Source organism: Natrix helvetica (genome assembly GCF_964273705.1).
Source record: "Natrix helvetica genome assembly, chromosome: 7".
Taxonomy (NCBI): Eukaryota; Metazoa; Chordata; class Lepidosauria; order Squamata; family Natricidae; genus Natrix; species Natrix helvetica.
Window position 1 is genome coordinate 12337087 of NC_138558.1, and position 21936 is coordinate 12359022.

At 43.8% G+C, this 21936-nt stretch overlaps 1 protein-coding gene across 4 annotated transcripts in view; it reads right to left on the reverse strand.

Annotated features, from left to right (window-relative positions):
* WDFY3 (WD repeat and FYVE domain containing 3) overlaps positions 1-21936 on the reverse strand; it is a 215066-nt gene that overhangs the window by 128244 nt on the left and 64886 nt on the right. For all 4 annotated transcript variants that reach the window (XM_081959189.1, XM_081959187.1, XM_081959188.1 and 1 more), the window contains exons 6-11: positions 21303-21495; positions 12106-12292; positions 9495-9661; positions 7987-8454; positions 7224-7325; positions 1379-1572 (exon numbers count right to left, since the gene is read on the reverse strand). In XM_081959189.1, the coding sequence (XP_081815315.1) occupies positions 1379-1572; positions 7224-7325; positions 7987-8454; positions 9495-9661; positions 12106-12292; positions 21303-21495 (1311 nt within the window). The remainder of the gene's footprint in view (positions 1-1378; positions 1573-7223; positions 7326-7986; positions 8455-9494; positions 9662-12105; positions 12293-21302; positions 21496-21936) is intronic.

Below are 21936 nucleotides of genomic sequence, written 5' to 3' on the forward strand. Positions count from 1 at the left end.
ATCACACATGCATGCAATGGAAACCCGGAAGTTCGGGTGCCTGCTTTTCCGGATTTAGGCACTCCCGTGTGTGTGTGTGTGTGCACAGGAACGCAGAAGAGGAGCCAGTGAGGCCATGTGTTTCATGCGGAATGGCTCTGCGTGCCGTTTCTGACATGCGTGCCCATAGGCTCGCCACCACGGATCTAGGCACTGACAGATTAAAAGCAATAGCACTTAGACTTATATACTACTACATAGTGCTTTACAGCGCTCTCTGACAATAAAAGCATATGGTCCCCAACAATCTGGGTCCCCCCCAAAGGTGCTTTTTCAAGAGGCAAGTGGACTTTCTGGTTTTTCTTTGAAGATGTTTCGCCTCTCATCCAAGAAGCTTTTCCAGCTGTGAGCTGAAGAAACTTCTTGGATGAGAAACGAAACATCTTCAAAGAAAAACCAGAAAGTCCACTTGTCTCTTGAAAAAGCACCTTTGGGACAATCATGGCCTGGATGACTGAGAATCTCTGTAGGCATTTAGCGAAATTGGGCTTCTCATTTTACCGACCTTGGAAAGACAGTTAAAGTCATCCAAGGAACTTCAGAACCAGAGTTTCCAATATCCAAAAGCCAATTCTGGCCAACATCCAATAGTCATTTCTACACTATGTTAAAATATATATTCTAATTAGGAGTAACAAAGTAACAGAGTAGGAAGGGATCTTGGAGGTCTTCTAGTCCAACCCCCTGAGCAGGAAGGAAACCCTATAAGCATTTCAGACAAACAGTTGTCCAATCTCTTCTTAAAAACTTCCAGTTGGAGCATTCACAACTTCTAGAGGCAAGTTGCTCCGCTGATTAGTTGTTTTGTCATGAAATTTCTCCTAGTTCTAGGTTGATTCTCTCCTTGATTAGTTTCCACCCATTGCTTCTTGTCCTGCCTTCGGGTGCTTCAGAGAATAGGTTGACAACACCCACCCACCCTTCTTCTTTGTGGCAACCCTTCAAATATTGGAACACTGCTATCATGTCACCCCTAGTCTTTCTTTTCATTAAACTAGACATACCCAATTTCTACAACTACTCTTCTTAAGTCCCTTGAATAATGAAATAAGCTTCTGTGCTAGTTCTACGACATTCATCAAACTCAACTCAACCACCTTTCCCAGATTTATTATGCAAACTTGATCTTTTGTACTTCAAGAGTGCCTAAAGATTTTATTTCTTCGGTTTACATTTGTTATTTGGATGCTTAAATGAAAACGTTCATGACACAGGCATATTTTGATATAACAGATTTTAAAACTCGCAGCTAATTTTCAGAGCAGTTATATCTGATTATTGTGACAGAAAGATTAATCTCATGAAATATTGGGGAAAGAAATAAGTATTGCATACGTACTCTTAATATATCAGTCTTCAGCTGCAATTCTGTGGGGGGAGCGGAGTGCATCAAACCTAAGAGGGTCCCCATGTCATCATCACCACTTGGCGACAACACCAGCTGCTGGATTATCATCAGTGCTTGCTGCCTACATTGTGGATATTTTACGATGTTATGTACACATCTTGCTCCACCAAACTCCCTGAAGATGCCTACAATGTGAACAAGTGAAAAGGAATAGTTGCAATAATACCACTAACGAAATTGAAAGACACCATCAACTGAACTATTAATTGGCATAATGATCTATTAATGGCTGCCAACTCAAAAATGCCAGTAAGCATTCCAAATCGGGAACAGCAGCTTTTCCAAAGATCAAAAACTTCAAAGAGATTGCAGTTGTGGCAAAAACTATGTATTTTGTTCATCAGTTATTTTCCACTTATGGGTCTGTAGGGAAAACAATCTTGTTCAACGAATCTTATCTCATTTTTCTGATTGGGCAACTTTAATAGATTGTGGGAATGTTGCACACATAATATATTTTGAATTTAAGGAAGTATTTGATTAAGTTCACCATAACATTCTCATTAGTAAATTAGCTAAGTTTGGGCTGGTTGGCATAAGAAGAGCATACCTAGCTCGAAAACCAAGCTCAAATAATATTGAACAATAATTCCTAATCAAACTGGAATGAGATACAGGTTTGGTTCAGGGAAATGTCACACAATTGGTCTTAGGCCTTCTAGTCTTCCTTAGTTTTATTAATACTTGAAGAAAGAGATGGAGAGAATGGATATTAAATCTACACATGATAGAAAATTAGGTAGAATAGCTAATTCTCTAGAAGCCAAAAATAGTTTGAGCTGAAAACAATAGAATGATATTTGAAACAATTGTAAATACTTCACATGGGCAACCAAAAATTAAATGCACAGTAATAACATAGGCTACGCATAATAATGCCTACGGTGAAAATCCTAGAAAAAATGTTGGTAAAAAAATATGGGTCAGAAACAGAATGTGCTTCCCCCAAAAAGGGCAAATGTAATTTAGCCTGAATCGACAGAAGTAATAGTTTTTAAACCATGGGACGTATTTATTCAATTTTATTCTGCACTGATAAGACTGGATTGAAGGCAAGCAAGGTCCAGGCAGAAGGAGATCATCATGGCTTCAAAATCTAAGGGATTGGTTTGGACAAAACTCAGCAGCACCTTTTCGTGCGACTATTGATAAAAATAGGATCGCCAACATGATCGCCAACGTCCGATGATAGATATGGCACAAGGAGGAGAATTGGTAAGACACCTTCCCCCATCTTGAATACCATATACAGTTCTGAACACTTTACTTTAAGAAGCATCCAAAGAATCTGAAACATCTACAAGAATGATCAGAGAACTAGAAGTTATCCTGTGAAGAGAGTTTCAAGGATTTGGGTATGGCTTTAGAAAAGATTAGAGGGACAATATTGTGCCATTCTCCAAATATTTGAAAGGATATAACTGGGATGGGGAACCTTTTCAGCACCAAGTGCCCAAACCGGAATGCGCCTGCATGCACGTTTCTGTGAGCACACCAGAGTCCCGGGAACTCGAAGACTAGCTGGCCGGTGTACGCCTGCTTGTTTTTGGGCCGTTTTTCAGTGTGTTTTTCTGGGTGCTTTCAGGCCTTTGGGGGCTGTTTTTGGCCCCAAAACCAGTCCAAAAACGGCCTGAAAACAGCCCCAAAACGGCCTGAAAACAGCCCCAAAATGCCCTGTTTTCAGGACATTTTTAGACACCTTTTGGGCCATTTTAGGTGCCATTTTTGGATGATTTTCAGGACCAAAAACGCCCCCCAAAACGACCTGTTTTTGGGATGGTTTTCAAGCCATTTTCAGGTCATTCTCTGGCGCTCCAGCACTCATGAAAACCAGATGGCGATGGCATACGTGCCCACAGAGAGGGCTGTGTGTGCCATCTCTGGCACATGTTCCATAGGTTTGCCATCATGGGGATATAACATAGAAAAAGCTCACGGCCCTTCTTCTCTTGCACCCCAAAACAGGAAGGTAGATTCAGGTTGAATGATCGGCATGACAAAATACACCTGGCTCACAGGAAAAATGTCCTAATATCAGGACTGAAAAACTAGGAACAACTATAGGGAGAGATGGTGAAGGTGTTCAAGAGGAAATTAAGACAATCGCGATTTGATTTGGAATTCTGGACTGAGTGGAATGATCTAAATGGCCTTTCCAATTCTACGTAATACAATTCATGGTCCTCTCTATACAATAAATATCTAAATATTTTTCAAAAGCTAAAGCAAACTAGTCAAATGAAGCTATGCCTGGGGCTCGGGATGTGTGAAGGGTCCTGCATCTTGGCTTTACTATTAATTGAATAATCATCATGACTGCTATTTATACATTTATTTGGTGGATGTTTTCATTGTCTCAATGTCTCTTAAACTGTTTTAGAATTGTATAATCATTATACGAGATGTTGTAACCAGATGCATAGTTTCATTTGTTTATCTCAAAAGCCTTATAAATGGGAGGGAAAGGATTACAGTAAGCCCAAACTGTGTTTCCATTTTAGTTTACTTTACTTAATATTGTCATTGCACCTCGTACAACGAAATTAAATGCCATCTCCAGTGTACATAAGAAAACTGTAAAAAATAAAACAAAAGCACACATCCTTTACATTCTATACAATTGAATTGAAAACCGCTGATACTGCATTAATATTACACTATACACTACTTTGCTTTTAAAAAAGTGAATGCCTTTTCAAAACACAAAACTTTAAATGCTTTAATATAACCTTGTTAAAAACGATTCTACCTTTTGCAATAGATGGAAATTGCTAAGAGAAATGACCAACTTCGACCAAATGTAGTTACTATCTATTTATTTCAATCATAGGACCAGCATTAAATTAATATATTATTAGTTTTAGGCTGGTCTATGTCCTAAATAAAAAGAAATACTAAAAATACCGAATGAAATAAGAATTCTGCTACTAGTACTCTTTTTTTCAATACTCAAAAAAAAAAAAAAAACCCACATAAACATGGAATCCAGGATAGAGTTAAATACATTTTGAGAACAAACATCATCACCTAAAAGTTATTGCTCATTTCTTTCAATCAATCATTTGTCAAATTGATTTTAATCTGCCGTCGATGGGAGAAGCGTCTGAGGGGGTTCGGGAGTTCATGGCTTCCATGACAGCCATGGACCTGACCCAGTTAATTCAGGGCCCTACTCACGAGGGAGGCCACACCCTGGACCTTGTTTTTGTCTCTGGCCAGTGGACGAGTGATCTGGGAATAGGGGATCTAGACACTATTCCCCTGTCATGGTCGGATCACTCACTTCTCCGGCTGGACTTCCCTGGTGCTACCCCCCGCCGCGAGGAGGCGGAACTGGAAGGTATTAGATGGTTCCGCCCCAAGCGCCTGATGGAACCGGATAGGTTCCAGACGGAACTTGGGCCACCTACTGTAGACCTGACCCGCCCCCGAGTGGAGGACCTGGTAGACGCATGGAATAGTGCGACTACCGGGGCCCTAGACCGGGTGGCGCCTTTGCGGCCTCTCTTGCGGCGACGAACCACCCTGGCACCTTGGTTTACCGAGGAGCTAAGGGTGATGAAACGCCACAAGAGACGCCTAGAGAGTCGTTGGAGATCCTCCCGTTCCGAATTTGACCGAGCACAGGTACGAGCATATTTGAAGACATACCTTGTGGCATTAAGAGCGGCCAAACGTCAACATTGTGCCGCTCTTATTGCGTCTGCAGATAACCGCCCTGCTGCCCTGTTTCGGGTGACCCGTTCCCTCTTGTTTGAGAGACCACGGGAAGCCCCATTACAGGGCAGAGCAGAGGAGTTTGGGAATTATCTACAGGACAAAGTCGCTCAAATCCGGATGGGATGGACCCCTTTCAGTGATTCAGTAGAGACGCCCGTTGCGAGTCTTGAGGGACCGCTTTGGGAGGAGTTTGACTCGGTTGCCATCGAGGATTTGGACAGGTTGCGTGGACGTCTGCGACCTACCACATGTTTATTGGACCCGTGTCCCTCCTGGCTTGTACTGGCATCCTGGGAGGTTACGCGCGACTGGCTCCTGGGCCTGGTGAACGCCTCGTTGGGTGAGGGTTCTCTACCGGCCGCCTTGAAAGAGGCGGTGGTGAGGCCCCTGCTCAAGAAGCCTTCCCTGGACCCAACGGACCTAGTCAATTATCGTCCAGTCTCCAACCTTCCTTTTTTAGCGAAGGTTGTAGAGAGTGTGGTAGCACAGCAGTTCCCACGTCACCTGGAGGAAAATGATTATCTAGACCCGCGCCAGTCCGGCTTCCGACCCGGGCACAGCACAGAGACGGCCTTGGTCGCATTGGTTGATGATCTCTGGAGGGCCAGAGATAGGGGTTGTTCCTCTATCCTGGTCCTATTAGACCTCTCGGCGGCGTTCGATACCATCGACCATGGTATCCTGTTGCACCGGCTAGAGGGGCTGGGAGTCAGGGGCACCGTCTTACGGTGGTTTGGCTCCTACCTCTCTGATCGGACGCAACGTGTGTTGACAGGGGAGCAGAGTTCGACCCGGAGGCCACTCACATGTGGAGTGCCACAGGGATCGGTACTCTCGCCTCTCCTGTTCAACACATATATGAAACCGCTGGGCGAGATCATCCGTGGCTTTGGGGTGGGATATCATCTGTATGCTGATGATACTCAGCTATACATCTCCACCCCGAACCACCCCAATGAGGCCGTCGAAATGATGTCCCGGTGTCTGGAGGCCGTACGGGTCTGGATGGATGGCAACCGACTAAAACTCAACCCTTCCAAGACGGAGTGGCTGTGGCTTCCGGCCTCCCGGTTCAACCTGGTGTTTCCATCTCTGGCCATCGGGGGCGTCCAACTAGCCCCCATGGAACAGGTGCGCAATTTGGGCGTCCTCCTGGATGCCCGGCTGTCCATGGATAACCATGTAACAGCCGTGGCAAGGGGGGCGTTCCATCAGGTCCGCCTGATGCGCCAATTGCGCCCCTTATTGGACCGGGATGCCCTACGCACAGTCACCCATGCGCTAGTGACGTCTCGCCTGGATTACTGCAATGCTCTCTACATGGGGCTTCCCTTGAGATGCACTCGGAGACTACAGTTGGTCCAGAACGCGGCCGCGCGGGTGATTATGGGGAGGACTAGGTACTCCCCTGTAACACCTCTCCTGCGCGAGCTGCACTGGCTTCCTGTGGTCTACCGAGTGCGTTTCAAGGTTTTGATTATGATCTTTAAAGCGCTTCATGGCACAGGGCCTAGTTATATGCAGGATCGCATCCTGCCCCACACATCCCTACGACCAATTCGCTCACACAGAGAGGGACTTCTCCGGGTGCCGTCCGCCAAACAGTGCCGGGGGGCGACACCCAGGAGCAGAGCCTTCTCTGTGGTGGGCCCAGCCCTGTGGAATGACCTCCCCCGTGACATCAGGATCACTTCCGATCTCCGCTCCTTCCGTGTACAGCTGAAGACCCACCTCTTTCAATTATCTGGCCTGGCTCAATCGTAATTATTCTTATTTCTCCTAACTGTTTTTAAATTGTATTTTAAACGTTAAATCTTAATTTTATATCGGGTTTTTACAATTGGGGTATTTTAATGCGGGTCTTTTAACTGTCTATATGATGTAAATTGTTTACCTCCTCCGAGTCCGTGTTTGTGTATCTGTATGTATGTTCTGTATGTACGCCTATGTGTTTTATATATTTTCTGTGTTTTACATGCCCCATTGTACGCCGCCCCGAGTCCTACTTGGAAAGGGAGCGGCTAATAAATTCAAACTTATTATTATTATTAAATACCTGCATTTGTGTTTGATCCTTGGAGCAGTACTGTCAAGGTCTCCATAACCAGCAAAGCAAGTTGTTTTTGGTCTTCAAATGAACTGTTATTTTTTGAGTCTCCTGCAAAAATAATTTTAAGAAGCTACAGGAGAAGAATATGCTTTCAACACACATCCATTTCATTCTGCCACGAACACGTACAAACGTACTTCTTCAGTTTTATTATTCTCATTAATTCTGAACGTCACTACTACTTTATATATACGATGCCTTATGTAAAATTGCTATGAAAATGAGCACTGGTACAGCACTCAGCTTTTGAGCAGCGATTTATCACAGCTTCACAACACTGTATAAAAAGTAAGCTTATTGGACAAAGATACACAATTTATAGGTGTGGCCACAATGCATTAAATATCATATATCTCACATAAGCATTTGACAGCAGACGGGAAGGTTCTTTTGGGGAACGTTTTATGCTTGGCACAAATGTCGAAATAACCATATAGCGCAGGGATGTCAAACTGGCCTCAACATGTTGCCGTCACGTGACATATCATAACGTTTTCCCCTTCACAGACATGGGGTAGGCGTGGCCTGCATGTGACGTATCTGGTCCATGGGCCGCCAGTTTGACACCGCTGATTAGAGTATTTATAATTTGCAACCCCAGGGGTTTTTTTTTAAAAAAAATTGAAAGCAAGGTGTTTTTTAAAAAAAAAAAGAAAATGCAACTGAAAGATTTTAAAGAAAGGGGGGGGAAGTGGGGGATGGGATGTACCTTTATCATTCAGGGCTTGTGTAGGATCTTTCAAAAGGGCAGCGTACTTGTGCAGGAGATTCACCATCACTTCTAGAAGTCCCACCTCCCTGAAAACGTCCTTAAAAATGTAGTCATGCCGCGTGAACTTAAGCAGAGTCTTTGTGGCGATAATGCTACAGGAATAGGAGGTGCTGGATTTTAAGAGGATGCTGACGCTGATCAGTTCTTTGCAAGGTATGTAATTCAAGCTAAAGACGACAAATTCAAGCATCTCAAAGTATTTTGTTTGTACTTCTGGAAGCTTTGAAATTTTCTCCGCAAATTGAGACAAAGTGTGCTGAGATTCCAGGATGAAATAGTTGGCGTTATCTGCAATGTATATATTCAAAATAGCATCAAGAATAATTTGTGCAAGGTAGCTGGTTTTTGCTTTAAGAAAAGCATTCTGTAGGACTGAGAAGGCCTGGATATTCCTCACGTTGTGACCTATGAAAGAGAAAGAGAGAGAAAGTAATACACACACACACTCTTAGCCTTCTCCAAAGCAGGCAGGACAGGAATCTGAAATGGATGTGAGGGAGGTTTGCTGGGGGTTAGGAAGGGTATACAAATGACCAGCATGAAGTGAATGCAAAGGGGGAGGCTTTTCTACAGCAACCTAAGACATTTCCTGCCAGCTTCCCCAATGACTTTCTGGGGAAGCCAGCAGGGAGGGTTGCAAAGGCTGATCATGTGATTGTAGGGTGCTAGGCAACCAGTGGGAAATACAGATGAAATGCCAAGCACTCAGACTGCAATTAACCATGTGGGGTACCGGGATGGCTGGAACTCTGAGAAGGACTGGTCATAATTACTATTTGTTCAGTTCTGTTGTAAATTTAATTCGTTGCTGGACAAATGGTCCAAGATCAAGGATTACTCGTATACATCAAATATATTTTAATTTAAATACAATTTAAATAACTTAAAGCTCTAAAAACTCCTAAGCAATCATTCAAAATGATTGTATAAGTAATTGGTTGCTCTATGAAGCAAAGGAGCATACTCTAAGGAATATTGTCAACTCATAAAGTTGCCATGGTAAGGAAAGGGGGGAGCGCATTCCATGCATAGTTTCAACTAGAGTCAGATCTCAGATTACTGCAGCAGGTTTGGGAGGGATGTACCTCATTGGGGAATGTGATTTATGACACAGACTGAGGGGAGGGAAGAAACAGGGGTAAAGTTCAACTATAATTCAAATGAGGCTCAGATGTGACTGTATAAGGTCTTGCCAAATGGTGCTCCTAATAAATGACTAGTTTTCTTTTGAAACTTGGCTCGAGACTCATGAATCAATTAGGGCATCTTTCGGAAACCTGACAAATATTTTCATGGATAAAAAAAATAAAAAATTCTGGGGTCTATTTAAGCACATGATTAAGAATCTTGGGACAGAATTTTTTTAATGGAACTACTATAAAATCCCAGGACAACATACTGTCCATGTTATTATGCATGTATCAGGTGAAAAAGAAGAGCAGTACCTTTGCCTGCAGGTTGTGGAACTGCAAATCCAGGCAGTAAGAAAGGTGCCCCCGTAGTAACGCCAGCTGGTTTTAATTCATTCACACCATATGTTGTTAATGAGGTTATCAGGTTAACTAAATCCTTCAAAGCATCCTTGGATTCTGCCTCTTTTGCTTGTTCTAACCTTCAGGAAAAACACATAGATTTACTGAACAAAAACCCCATGGCTTTCTCTGGATTGAAATCTGGAATATTGCAATAAATTAATTAATCAAACCAGTTGATCTCAAACACGATTTTGTTTAGCATGGTTCCAAAGTTAAAGTTCAGGGCTCATTATAACAGGAATCTTTTCAGAAACCTTAAGGCCATTTTAAACAGATCCACACCATAGATCTGTCTCAGAAGCTATGGTTATGTTCTGACCGAGGCTTCCCAAGAGCATGAAGCAAACTCCTTGTCCTGACAAAAAACCCTTTTATTAATCTACTGTGAATTCTGCTCATTCACATCCAGCAAAGTTTTTCAAGGGAGGATTTACAGTCACAGACCTTATCTGGCTTGGAGAGCTGACAGGCCAATATCTGCAGAACTTGGCAAGGACTCTCGGAGGGTCACAAGCCAATTAAGCGAACTAATTATCTCCTGCAAACTCCACTCCCCTTTCATTCCTCTTTTATTTCCTCGGGGAGGGGCCATTCATCATCTGGCCTTACTCCCAAGCTGACCCCCGTTCTTAGATGTTCCCTTCGTCTGGCAACTCTGCGCATGCGCACACTGGGAACAGGCTCCATCTGTTCTTCTGCCTCACTGATGTCTGACTCTGAAGGCAGCTGATGACTGGCATACGGCTCTGGCCCCCTCTCTGTCTCTGACACAGAGCCCTCATCAGAGCCGTCCCCAGACTCCAGGCGGGCCCATGTTCCTCCCCAACCTCCTCACTGTCTGAATCTGCTGGCCACTGGGGAGTAAAAGAGATCATGTGGGCTACATATTCCGTAATACCATCTACCTTTAAGTGATTTCTCTTCCTTTCCTTCTATACTCTTTTAAATTAAACGTAACTTCCTATTCAAAGCCCTTCACGTTTAATGCATGTAGCCAAAGGGCATGTGCAGACAAAGGAGGTCTGGCCATGAAAAGTTTGACTCAGCTTCAAGAGAAAGAAAGGAGCGAAAACCCATTCCGTTGGAATCTCTCCCCAACACAGTGGAGAATATCCATATTTATTTTACAAGCATTTGCAATGCAAACTGCCCCTGTTTCACCATCAGAGATTGAGGGAAACCTCTTTGGACAAACAGGGGAATCGATTCACAGGAATATACAAATTAAATTCATCGGGTTTTTCATTAATGTACAGTGTCAGATGGGGGAGTGGAGTTACTATTGACACCATAAAATTATCTCATCTTGTTAGATGGCAGTGTTGTAATACAAGGAAGGAGCTACATCTCATTTTTAAAAACACAACCGACAAATTGTTTGGGGGAGCATAAAGATAGATATTAATTAAAAAGGGAAAAAGAGGAATTCAGATGTGACGCAGACTGTTACAATGCTGGCGTATCAGGGATCTTCATAAGAGTAACTAAAACTGTTGTAACAACAAATCCCCAATACCTTCTTTGACCTTGAAGAGAATGTCCAAATATCCATTAACTAAGAAAGGCAGGACAAAAATGCCCAAATCTTGAAGCACTGGCATATAGTATATAAAGGTTTGGTGTATACTGCAGTAATAAGTAAATTGGTTGTAGTTGTTTCCTTCTTAACTGCAATACAGTATCTATAGTGGCTGAGTCATGATTGAGAGTCTACTGCTGAATAAGCCAATTCTAGAAAAAAGAGTTTGAGAATCTGGAGAGCTTAGATTTACAGCCACGCGGTCTAAGACTACCATAAACTAGCAAGTGAGTTTTGGCAGTGCTCCCATTCTACCTGCACAAAGCCACGATGAGCAGTTGGGGTCCTCCTCCTTCTCTGGGTTTACAGATTAAAATTATTAATATCTAGCATTATAGGTATTTCTTCAACCCTAATCACACGGAAACAATTTGATTTATTTACTATCGGGGAGTGGTTGCACAAATTACTTTTATCATGTTAGGGCCGTGCCATATTGCAGAATTTGAGAACTCTTAGAAGGATAAGGTAAATACTTAAAAACAAAAAGTAAATCATGGTAGTTAACTCTACGATGTCAGATGGATTCTGATATTCTCAAATAAATCAATACGGGTTACTGTCCTTGCCAAAGAAGGGAACTGAAATTGTTTCACTACTCAAAACACAACGTTTGAAAATCAACCCACAGCGTGGAGAATAAAGCTCCATCCTCATCCTACACCCAAGCTACAGATGTTCTCCACTCTTGCAAAGAAGCAATGTTAAAATTGTTCTGTATCAAAAATTTGATGACAGAACAGTCTACTAGATGTTTCTAATCGAATTAGAACTTGAAGCTAAAACAGTCTCTGTGGGATAAGTACTACTTTAATACAGCCAAATAAGAAGGTTACATTTTTCATCTGCCTATTCACACTAATATTTTATTTGCAATATTTATAGATGGGTGAAGTGCCTCATTTAAGCAGGAAGATATACTTACAAGCGTGATCTGCATACCTGAGTAAAAGATCAAAAAGGAAATTATATCCTTGCCATATCCTAAAATCATCTAGCAGTGTTTGAGACACATCACTGGAATCTTTGAGGAAGCAGGATAACCCAGCAAACATTTCGACTATCTCTAAGGGAGAAAGGTCATCGGATTGCTGCATGTTCTGAACACACGTTGAGAGGCATTCCTTTTCTGAAAACATATTAAAGGGGAAAAAAATGTTTTCAAATGATAAATGTTGCAAATTCACTATGAAGTAATTTTAACGATTGTAACAGATTTCAAGTTAAGTGACATACAAATAATTATAACCAGTTAAGGATACCTCTCTCTATAAAGAAAGAAACACAGATGCTGCATCATTCACATAATTTCCTCATTTTAGAATGCTAGGAAAGAAGCAAGACATACGTCTCCCATATCTGGACTGCAAAAATCGATGTGACCAGCAGATGGCAGGAAAAAAACAACGACTCATTGCTGCCATCCAGTGGATATCTAAATATTTGCAGCATAGTTATATTACAAACGGGGACATCTGTACAGGTTCAAATAGAAATTTGAAAACTTTACTCTTTACTAAAGGCAGTAGGGCAACCTTCTCCTTCTCCACAATCAGACATAGTAAGTTGTTTTCTGTAGGATCCACTCTGGGTCGGTCACCGGGACCAGAGATTTAGTTTTCCGAATTTTCGGACTCATGCTGGAGCCCAGTGACGTGCGGTGAGGTTTATGGCTGGTGAGGCTGGTGACGTCATCAGCGCGAGCCGCAGTCCCCTTCATGTTGACTCAGGAAGGCAGGGAATGGGACCACGTGTGCAGGAGGCTTAAGCTGCCTCAGCCTCCTGCACACGTGGTCCCATTCCCCTCTTTCCTGACTCCTGAGTCAACATGAAGGGGACCACGGAGCGCGCTCCACGGGACCACGGCTCACGCTCCGCGGTCCCCTTCATGTTGACTCAGGAAGGTGGGGAATGGGACCACATGTGCAGGAGGGAGGCTGAGGCTAGAGGAGCCTCCTGCACACATTCCCAGACCACGTGTGCAGAAGGCTCCTCAGCGCCTTTTCCCTTTTTTATTTTATTTTCATGATGAGAGCGGTGAGGCTCTGCCTCCCCTGCCTCCCCTGACCGCACGTCCCTGCTAGAGCCCATCCTCAGGGAATTTCTCTCTAGCAGAGTGTGTGCTTTCCACTATTCCGTGTGTGGTATTTACAGGGTGCCTGGTTATATATGGCCTTTTAGTAGTTGATTGGGGTGTTGATGACTGGCTATTAAGTCATTGGCTGTTGTTTCCCTGTGTTTACCTCACCTCACAAGTACTTGATAAGCTGGTGGTAAATCAGCACTCCTATTGACTGATTGTTTCCTGTAATTTCAAGTTTCTGAACAATTGTCTCCGCATTTATACCAAAAGTCTTTGAACTGCGTGCAAGCAGTTGAACTGAACTGCGGTTACTGAGCTGAACTGCAATTATGGACAAAACAACATGTCCTTCGTTGTGATCTTAATGCCGTACACATATAAGTAATAATCTGACTTATAGACTGGCCCAATGATAACATTATCCAACCAAGTCTAACCCTGGCATCCAAGTACAGTGTCAAAAATCAAGGGTGGAGACTATTATTATCTGAACAAATGACGAAAGTGAAAGGACAGCTAAAAGACTTAAAGGCCAGTCATCGACATACCCCAATCAATATCTAAAAGGCCCTGTAAGTACCACACTCCACTAGAGAGAAGTTCTGTGAGGGTGAACATATGGCACACGTACCACAGGTGACATCCCGTGAAAAGATACAACTTACGTTGGCCCAGCCTAAACTGAAGTGCATGGGTGAGAGAGAGAGAGCGTGCACACGCACACACACGGAGTGTTGGTTGTTTCATTAATTCGTGTGAAATGAGTAATCTCTGTGACCCAACTGTAGGAAGTTAGCACCCACCCCTCTCCTAGAAAAATGAAATATTCAAGGAAATATTAAAAAGGCAGAATATTATATTTTGCTGGATGAGAAATGGAGAAACCTGTTTTTTTAGGCAGGAAGCAGACTCACTCTTAATAGCCCCCACCCTCCTCAATAGCCCACAGCAGATGTCCGCACTTTAAGAGATAAAGAGATATCTAGGTCTATTCGTAGGCAAATGACCTCACCAAAGATCCAACAAAAGTAGGATTAGCCCTCTAGGCATCTTGCAACAAAACTCACCACATGGCACCTGGGGAGATTACATCACCCAGCAAGAGTCAACCAAGCTTGGGACTCAAGACACTACAAAGTTACCCCTGCGTGGCCCCATGGGAGTCTGACAACCAATCATAATACATTTCTTATACAGGAACAGAATGCTCCAAGGCAGGGCCCAATAAAGGGTATAAATCTCTCTCCCTCCCTCCCACCCATGTGATTTTCTTTTGCCCAGGATCTCAAGCCATGTGGTCCTGTCTACCATTAAAAACTATCTTTCCAAGCAGCTTCCATGTTTCCAGTGTCTTTCTCCCCACTTGGAACTGAACCCAGAAGGACATTTCTTCCAACACAATATGTAGGCAATTCTCTGCTGCAAAGCTGGAAAACATTTCCTTCGAGGATTGTAATCTTCCAACAGTTGCTATGTTTTCATAAAGATGCGTACTCTGCTCTCACAAAAGGCCAAGGTTTTTGAACACCTTCCCGGTTTCCATGAAAATAAGGCCTGTCCGAATAAAAAGCCCAATCGGGCTTTTGAACGCATGCGCTAAAATAAGCCCTCTCCTGAAAATATTGCAACACAGCAGCAGCCATGAGGTGACCACGCTCGCCGCCTCCTGCGCCTCAAAAATAATAAGACCTCCCTGAAAATAAGCCCAAGTGCTTATTCCCGGGGTCAAAAGAAAATAAGACCCTGTCTTATTTTGGGGGAAACATGGTAGCGAGCACAGAGCAGTGCCCCTAAATCAGGGGTGTCCAAACTTGGGAACTTTAAGACTTGTGGACTTCAACTCCCAGAATTCCCCAGCCTGGCTGGGGAATTCTGGGAGTTGAAGTCCACAAGTCTTAAAGTTCCCAAGTTTGGACACCCCTGCCCTAAATGATTCACTGATGCTGGGACGAATATGGACAAAATCATTTCCTTGTTAAAATAAAATTAAAAATGGCTTTCGGGGAAATGGATCTGACCGAAAACCATCATCCCATCTCTGAGGGGAATTGTAAATGGTGGGTTTTCGCCAGCATAATTGAGCTAGGGGCAACAGCCAAATTTCATGGTCAACAGGCACAGGTCCAATTTTGCTAAGGCTCCATGGATTTGTTCATTAATGCTGACAAATCTTCAGGAAGGAACAATCAGTGTTATGGAGGGAACATAGATTACTGGGAGCTTTCTGAAATTGCCTTGTGAGATGGTGAGGGAAACAGGCGCCTATCTGGAAATGAAAAGGAAAGAAAACGGTAAAGGCGCCTAAAATAGTCGTAAGGCAGATTTTCAGAAAGGAAAATGCTGAACCTTTGGAATGGAACAACAACAAAAACTCAAAACGGTAGGCATTCGCATGTGAAATGGCGAAGTATATTCTCTGGGAGCAAAATAAAAGTTGCCGCCACATTTTAATGCATTTTCCCTGTCTGTGGCTTTGTGGGGAGCTCTGGAGACTTGTGCTAAATCACCTGCCATCAGCTCAAGAGACCCAAGGTCCAGATGGTAGATGGGCTATAAGAAGGGTCATTTTTATCAGGAGGTGATAATAGCATTGTCAGTACAAGATATAAAGCGGTGGGGGGGGGGGGGAATAACGGCTGGTATGGCCAACCATTAAACAATTAAGATGACTGATGATCCATCCCAATAAATCTTTGGGGATAGGCAATAGACATATGGGGAGCCACAGAAGAAAGATATATATCCTTCAAAAAACACATTTCAGGATTTGCCCTGGTCCAAAACCTGCAGCATAATATACTCCTGAGTGTTGAAAAAAGAGTGGGATTACCACTTCACCTAAAAATCATCAGGCCGCAGGAAAAGCGTTTCTGAAGTATGCATCCATTACGGTAAGAGCCTGGAGGAAATGGCAGCATTTGTAATTGACATGCTCCATCAGCTGCACCTCAGAACAGAAAACTATGCTCATCGTTTCCATGTATTCCACAGAGTGAGAAGATTAGAGAAGTGGGCCTACTATGTATGGGCCACTTGCAGAGCCATTGTAGTCACTGCATTAACCCTATAAGCCAGTGATGGCGAACACTTTTCACCTCAGGTGCCAAATGCATGTGCACACCCCTATAATTTAATGCCCTCCCCCACGCCGTGCCCCCTGTGCATGCATGCGTAACACCGCCCCCCACTGCCCCACGCATGTGCGCACGGCTTTCTAGGAGCCCGGGGAAAGTGAAAATGGCCTCCCCCAGCCCTCCGGAGGGCGGAAACAGCCTGTTTTCTGACTTCCGGTACGCCCGCTAGGTCCATTTTTCGCCCTTCCCAGGCTCCAGAGGCTTTCTAGGAGTTTGGGGAGGGCAAAAAATAGCCCAACGCGCAAACCAGAAGTCCCTTCCTGATTTTCAGTGGGCGAAAAACAGCCGAAAATCAGCTGGCCAGCAAACGGATGCGTGCTGGAGCTGACAGAGCAACACTTCGCGTGCCTTCAGAAATGGCTCCGCATGCCATCTGTGGCACTCGTGCCATAGGTTCGCCATTACAGCTATAGGCCTAGCACAGGGGTGTTAAACTCAATGCCCGTGGGCCACATGCGCCCTGCGTGGTGTTTATTTGTGTGTGAGAGGTTTTTTAAAGTATTTTATTTTATTTAAATGCAAAAAAATCCATCTTTCATTAAACAGTGTGTCGCCTGGGTACAAAGGGCTCGTGTAATAAGAATTAAAATTTACAGTCATATTCATTATTTGTCTGCTCTTAATATTGATAGACATAACATATCTAATACTGTAACAGTCCTCGTCTTAACTTATTTAATTCTATTGATATATTTTCTATATTTCACTAATCTACTTTTATTTCTAACTTTCATATTTACTCTCTAGCCATCGGTAGAATAGTTCCCATATAATATGATATTCAGTTTGTTCTTTCTCTTTAATTGCAAGTATTAACCTATTCATTTCTGCACATTCTAATATTTTCCTAATCACATTCTCATCTGTAGGAATCTCTTCACTTTTCCAGGTTTGTGCAAATACAATTCTAGCTGCAGTTAATACATGAATAATTAGATATACATTTTCTTTACTATAAGTTCCTGGTAAAATCCCCAGCAAGAATATTCTGGGTTTCAGATGAATGTACTGTTGTATCATCTTCTCCAACCACGTATGTATTTTTGTCCAGTACTTTTTTGGTTTCTACACACGATAATACGGCGGGGTGTTTAGATCTGGCCCACAGGGCCACCCTGGAAACAGCGAAGGACTGGCCCATGGTGCCTTTGCCAGTGAAAATGGAGCTTGGTTTTCACTGGCAGAGGGTTGTAGGAGGCCATCGCAGCCAAAAACGGAGCAGAGTGCTCGGGCCAGAGGCACTCCCCTATACGAGTGACGTCGAGCTGGCCACGGCCCCCCAACATCAAACACAACCCTGACGCGGCCCTCAATGAAATAGAGTTTGACACCCTTGGCCTAGCATAATGAATGGAATCCATCTTCTGAGAGGTTTTCTTGTACCGTCTCTGATTGTGCTATATATACGTAATCATTTTGAAACAGGCGACAGACCCTAAAAACTCTATGCAAGTTATTCCGGTATCTTGGAATGATGACACAGATGCTGGCAGCATCAGTACTGGGACAGGTGCCAGTGAATTCAACTCTGCAGAAGTGACCGGGTTATTACTGGCTGAACTAATTATGCAGGCTCCAGACTTATTACTCCTATAAAATTTGTTCTCTCAGTGCAAATGGAGAGATGCCAAATCAAAAAAATAATGACCTGATCCAGAGAGTGGAGTGCAAGGGCTACCAGCGCATACATCATTGCTCCACACCAGATAACTTATGAAACAGTTCAGAATATAGCATCAACCTTGTGAACTCTCAGGTTTCCTCTTTCCGCTACGTATTCAAAATAGACAATGATTAATGTGTGCGTGTGTGTTTGTGTTGCAGGTATATATATATACCTGCAACACAAAGAGCTAAACAGCTTGAAATGGATCCATACTAGTCTCCCTTTATTTATTTATCAGCACAAATACAACACAAATATAAAAAGGCAACATTAAAAATAAAAATATGGGTTTCTGCCTGCATGGTTTTCTGTGATGAGCCGAAGGACAGAAAGAGGGAGGAGTGAGCTCCCTCCCATATTTGGGCATACCAGGGGTTGTAACACAAACACACACACACACACACACACACATATATATGTATGTATGTATGTATGTATGTATGTATGTATGTATGTATGTATGTATATGTATATGTATATGTATATGTATATATATGTATGTATATAGCTGTGCGTACTGTATTTTTTGGACTATAAGGCGCACCAGTGTATAAGACAAACCAAGATTTCAAGGAAGTAAGTAACAAAAAACGTTTTTGTCCTCCGTGGCCCCCAGCAGCACTCTGCAGGCTTCAGCAGGGGTGGGGGTAGGCAAAAATGCCCCAGTTTTTCCAAAAAACCGGGCAAAAAAAGGCTAAAAACGGTCTGTTTTTTGCAAAAATGGGATGCGGGCACGGGGCTTTGGGGGCAAAAAATGGCTATATTTGGTGTATAAGATGCACCAACATTTCCACACTCTTTTAGCGGGGAGAAAGGTGCGTCTTATACTCCGAAAAATGCAGTATGTGTGTTATGTATGTGTTTGGGTAGATATATACTTTCCCTTCAGAGCAGGCAACAGAATTTCATTTTTAATGTGGGCGGCCAATGTGCTCACAATAAAAAAAAATGACCATAAAAGTTAACTTATCTAAAATAAATGACCTTAAAGTTATCTTAGAAGACTTTGGGAAATATTTGTGCTGACAGACTGCATAGTGTCAACCTCAATCCCCCCAAACTGGCAAATCTCTTATTTGCATGAAGGAATCTCCTAACCAAATACCAGAAAAGATAATCCAATCTTATTCGATCAAAAGTCACATTGTTGGTACCAAGCACAGTCTAAGCAGCTTCCACAAGCAAGATAATCTATCAATATAATACAGGCCAAGCCATCAATTGGAGTTGTTCTGTCCCACGGAGATTTAGGGAATGAAAAAGCATAAGGACCGTTGCCAAATTTGAGAGATAATGAATCAGCTGCAGACAGTTGCCGGAATTAAAATATTATTCAGGCCAGTATGATATATTCAAGAATGGATACTAGAAAGGGCAGGCTAAAAGCACAGTCATGTTCTAGTTTAAAAAAAAGAAAGTTAGTTCACGGTCAAAGGGTCAAATGTAGGATACAATATCACTGTGACGGTGAACCTATGGCACACGTACCACAGGTGGCACATGGAGCCATTTGTTAGGGCACGCAAGGCGTTGTCCTGTCAGCTCCAGCGCGCATGCACATGGGCGCTGTCCAGATGACTTTGGCCTTTGTTTAAGGCCATTTTTCGCCTTCCGGAGGCTTCCTTGAAGCCTCTGGAGCGCAAAAAAACCAGCCCTACGGGCAAACCGGAAATTCAGGAATGGACTTCCGGGTTGCACATAGGGCTGTTTTTCGTCCTCTGGAGGCTTCAGGGAGCTCCTGAAACCTCTGGAGGGCCTCTGGGGGAGGTGGGGGAGGCTGTTTTCACCCTCCCCAGGCTCCTAGAATGCCTCTGGAGCCTGGGGAGGGCGAGAAAAGCACACCAAAAGCTGGGGGGGGGGAGAGCTGGTCGCTCATGCAGGCACGCCAGAGGGGGGCATGCGTGCTAGGGTTATGGGTGTGGGCACGCCCGCGCACCGCCCCTCTGCACTCCCCCCACTTTTGGCACCAGTGCAATATCAGATTAAAAGAATGCTGGATCCAGCAACATTATTAGATGTAATACGGGTAATACTCGATTTACGACCACAATTGAACCCAAAATTGTTTGGATCACTGCAGCTGTTAAATAAATCTTGTAATCATTACACTGATCTGGCTTCCCTTATTGGCTCTGCTTGTTGGAAGCCAAAGGAAAAGTTTGCAAATGGTGATCACGTCACCCAGGGACAACGCAACTGTTATAAATACATGCCAGTTGACAAGTGCCCAACTTTTGATCGTGTAACAGCGAGGATGCTGCAACGGCGTACGTGTGAGGACCAGCTATAGGTCACTTTTCCAGTGCTGCTGTAACTTCAAACAGTCCCTAAACGAATGGTTGTAAGTCAAGGACTACCCAAATGCATTATGGTCTACAATCAACTCTTTTCTTGTTTGTTAACAAGAAAAATAAGGGGAGAGGTTGCCTCTCAAGCATGGAGCTCCGCCTTGCATGGAGATACTCCTTTGCTGTTCAGCCCTTGGTTCTTCTGACAACAATAGGAAGGATAATTTATGGCAGGGTTCTCCAACCTTGGCAACTTTAAGACTTGTGGACTTTGACTCCCAGAGTTCGCAGCTAGCTGAGGAACTCTGGGAATTGAAATCCACAAGTCTTAAAGTTGCCAAGGTTGGAGACCCCTGATTTATGGGATAATGTCTGCATCAAGTCTATCGAATTCTATTAGAGGACGTAGATTTGAACAAAGAATCATTCAAACGAGAGCCATGGGGTAATGGTTAAAGCATCAGGCTAGAAACCGGGAGTTCTAGTCCAGAGGTGGGTTGCTGCTGGTTCGGCCCAGATTGGCCAAATATGTAGTAGCGGTGGCGGGAGGCTCCTCCCACCCGCCCAGATGCTTCTGTGCATGCGCAGAAACGTCGCACGCATGCGGGAGCAAGCACGGGAGTGCACCCGAACTGGTAGTAAAAGAATTAGCAACCCACCTCTGTTCTAGTCCCAATTTAGACACAAAGCTAGCTGAGTAACCTTGAGCCAGTCACTTTCTCACAGCCCTTGGTAAAGTGGCAATAGCAAACGACTTTTGAAAAACCTCAACAAGAAAACTGCAGAGACTTTTCTGGCAAGTCTTTTGAGAATCCGACACAATTGGACAGAAGAAGAAGAAAAAATCATTCATGTTACCTATTAAATAGAAATATTTTCTTCCCACTGCATACGTTCAAAGCAAAGGCAATTCCACCTATCTATTCATCCCACCTAATTTCCTTAGCTGTACAAAAAGAAACACCAACCGTGAATGTATTTCACTACGTTGACACTAAGGCCGTGACGTGATATAGTCATCAGGACTTCCCCTGCGCTCTTCCGCCAAGGCAGGTTGTAGGGAGGGCACCACGAGGTTATTGCACTGAAAAGAAGCTGGAGGTCATCCTTTTGGGCCAGCTCTTCTGCTGGGGACACAAAACTGCACAGCTTCACTAAGATCTGAAAGAAAAGGCAACAAAACCCACTTGAAAAAGGCTGAACCCCACACAAATAAGAGAATGAGAGAGTTGGAAGGGACCTCAAAGGTCTTCTATTCTAACCTCCTACTCAAGCAGGACACACTATCCCAGGGGTGTCAAACTCAAGGCCCGGATCTGGCCCGCGGGGTGTTTAGATTGGCCCATGGGGCCACCTGGAAAGAACGAAGGACCAGCTCGCGGTGCCTCTGCCAGCATGTGGCCCTCCCGAGCTCCGTTTTTGCTGGCAGAGGGTTGCAGGAGGCCGTCGCAGCCTAAAACGGAGCTCAGGAGTCTGTTTTCTCTGGCAGAGCACTCAAGCCACTACAGGTGCCCCCAACACAAATGATGTCAGGCTGGCCATGCCCATTCCAGCCCCCAAGGTCAAACACAACCCTGATGCGGCCCTCAATGAAATCCAGTT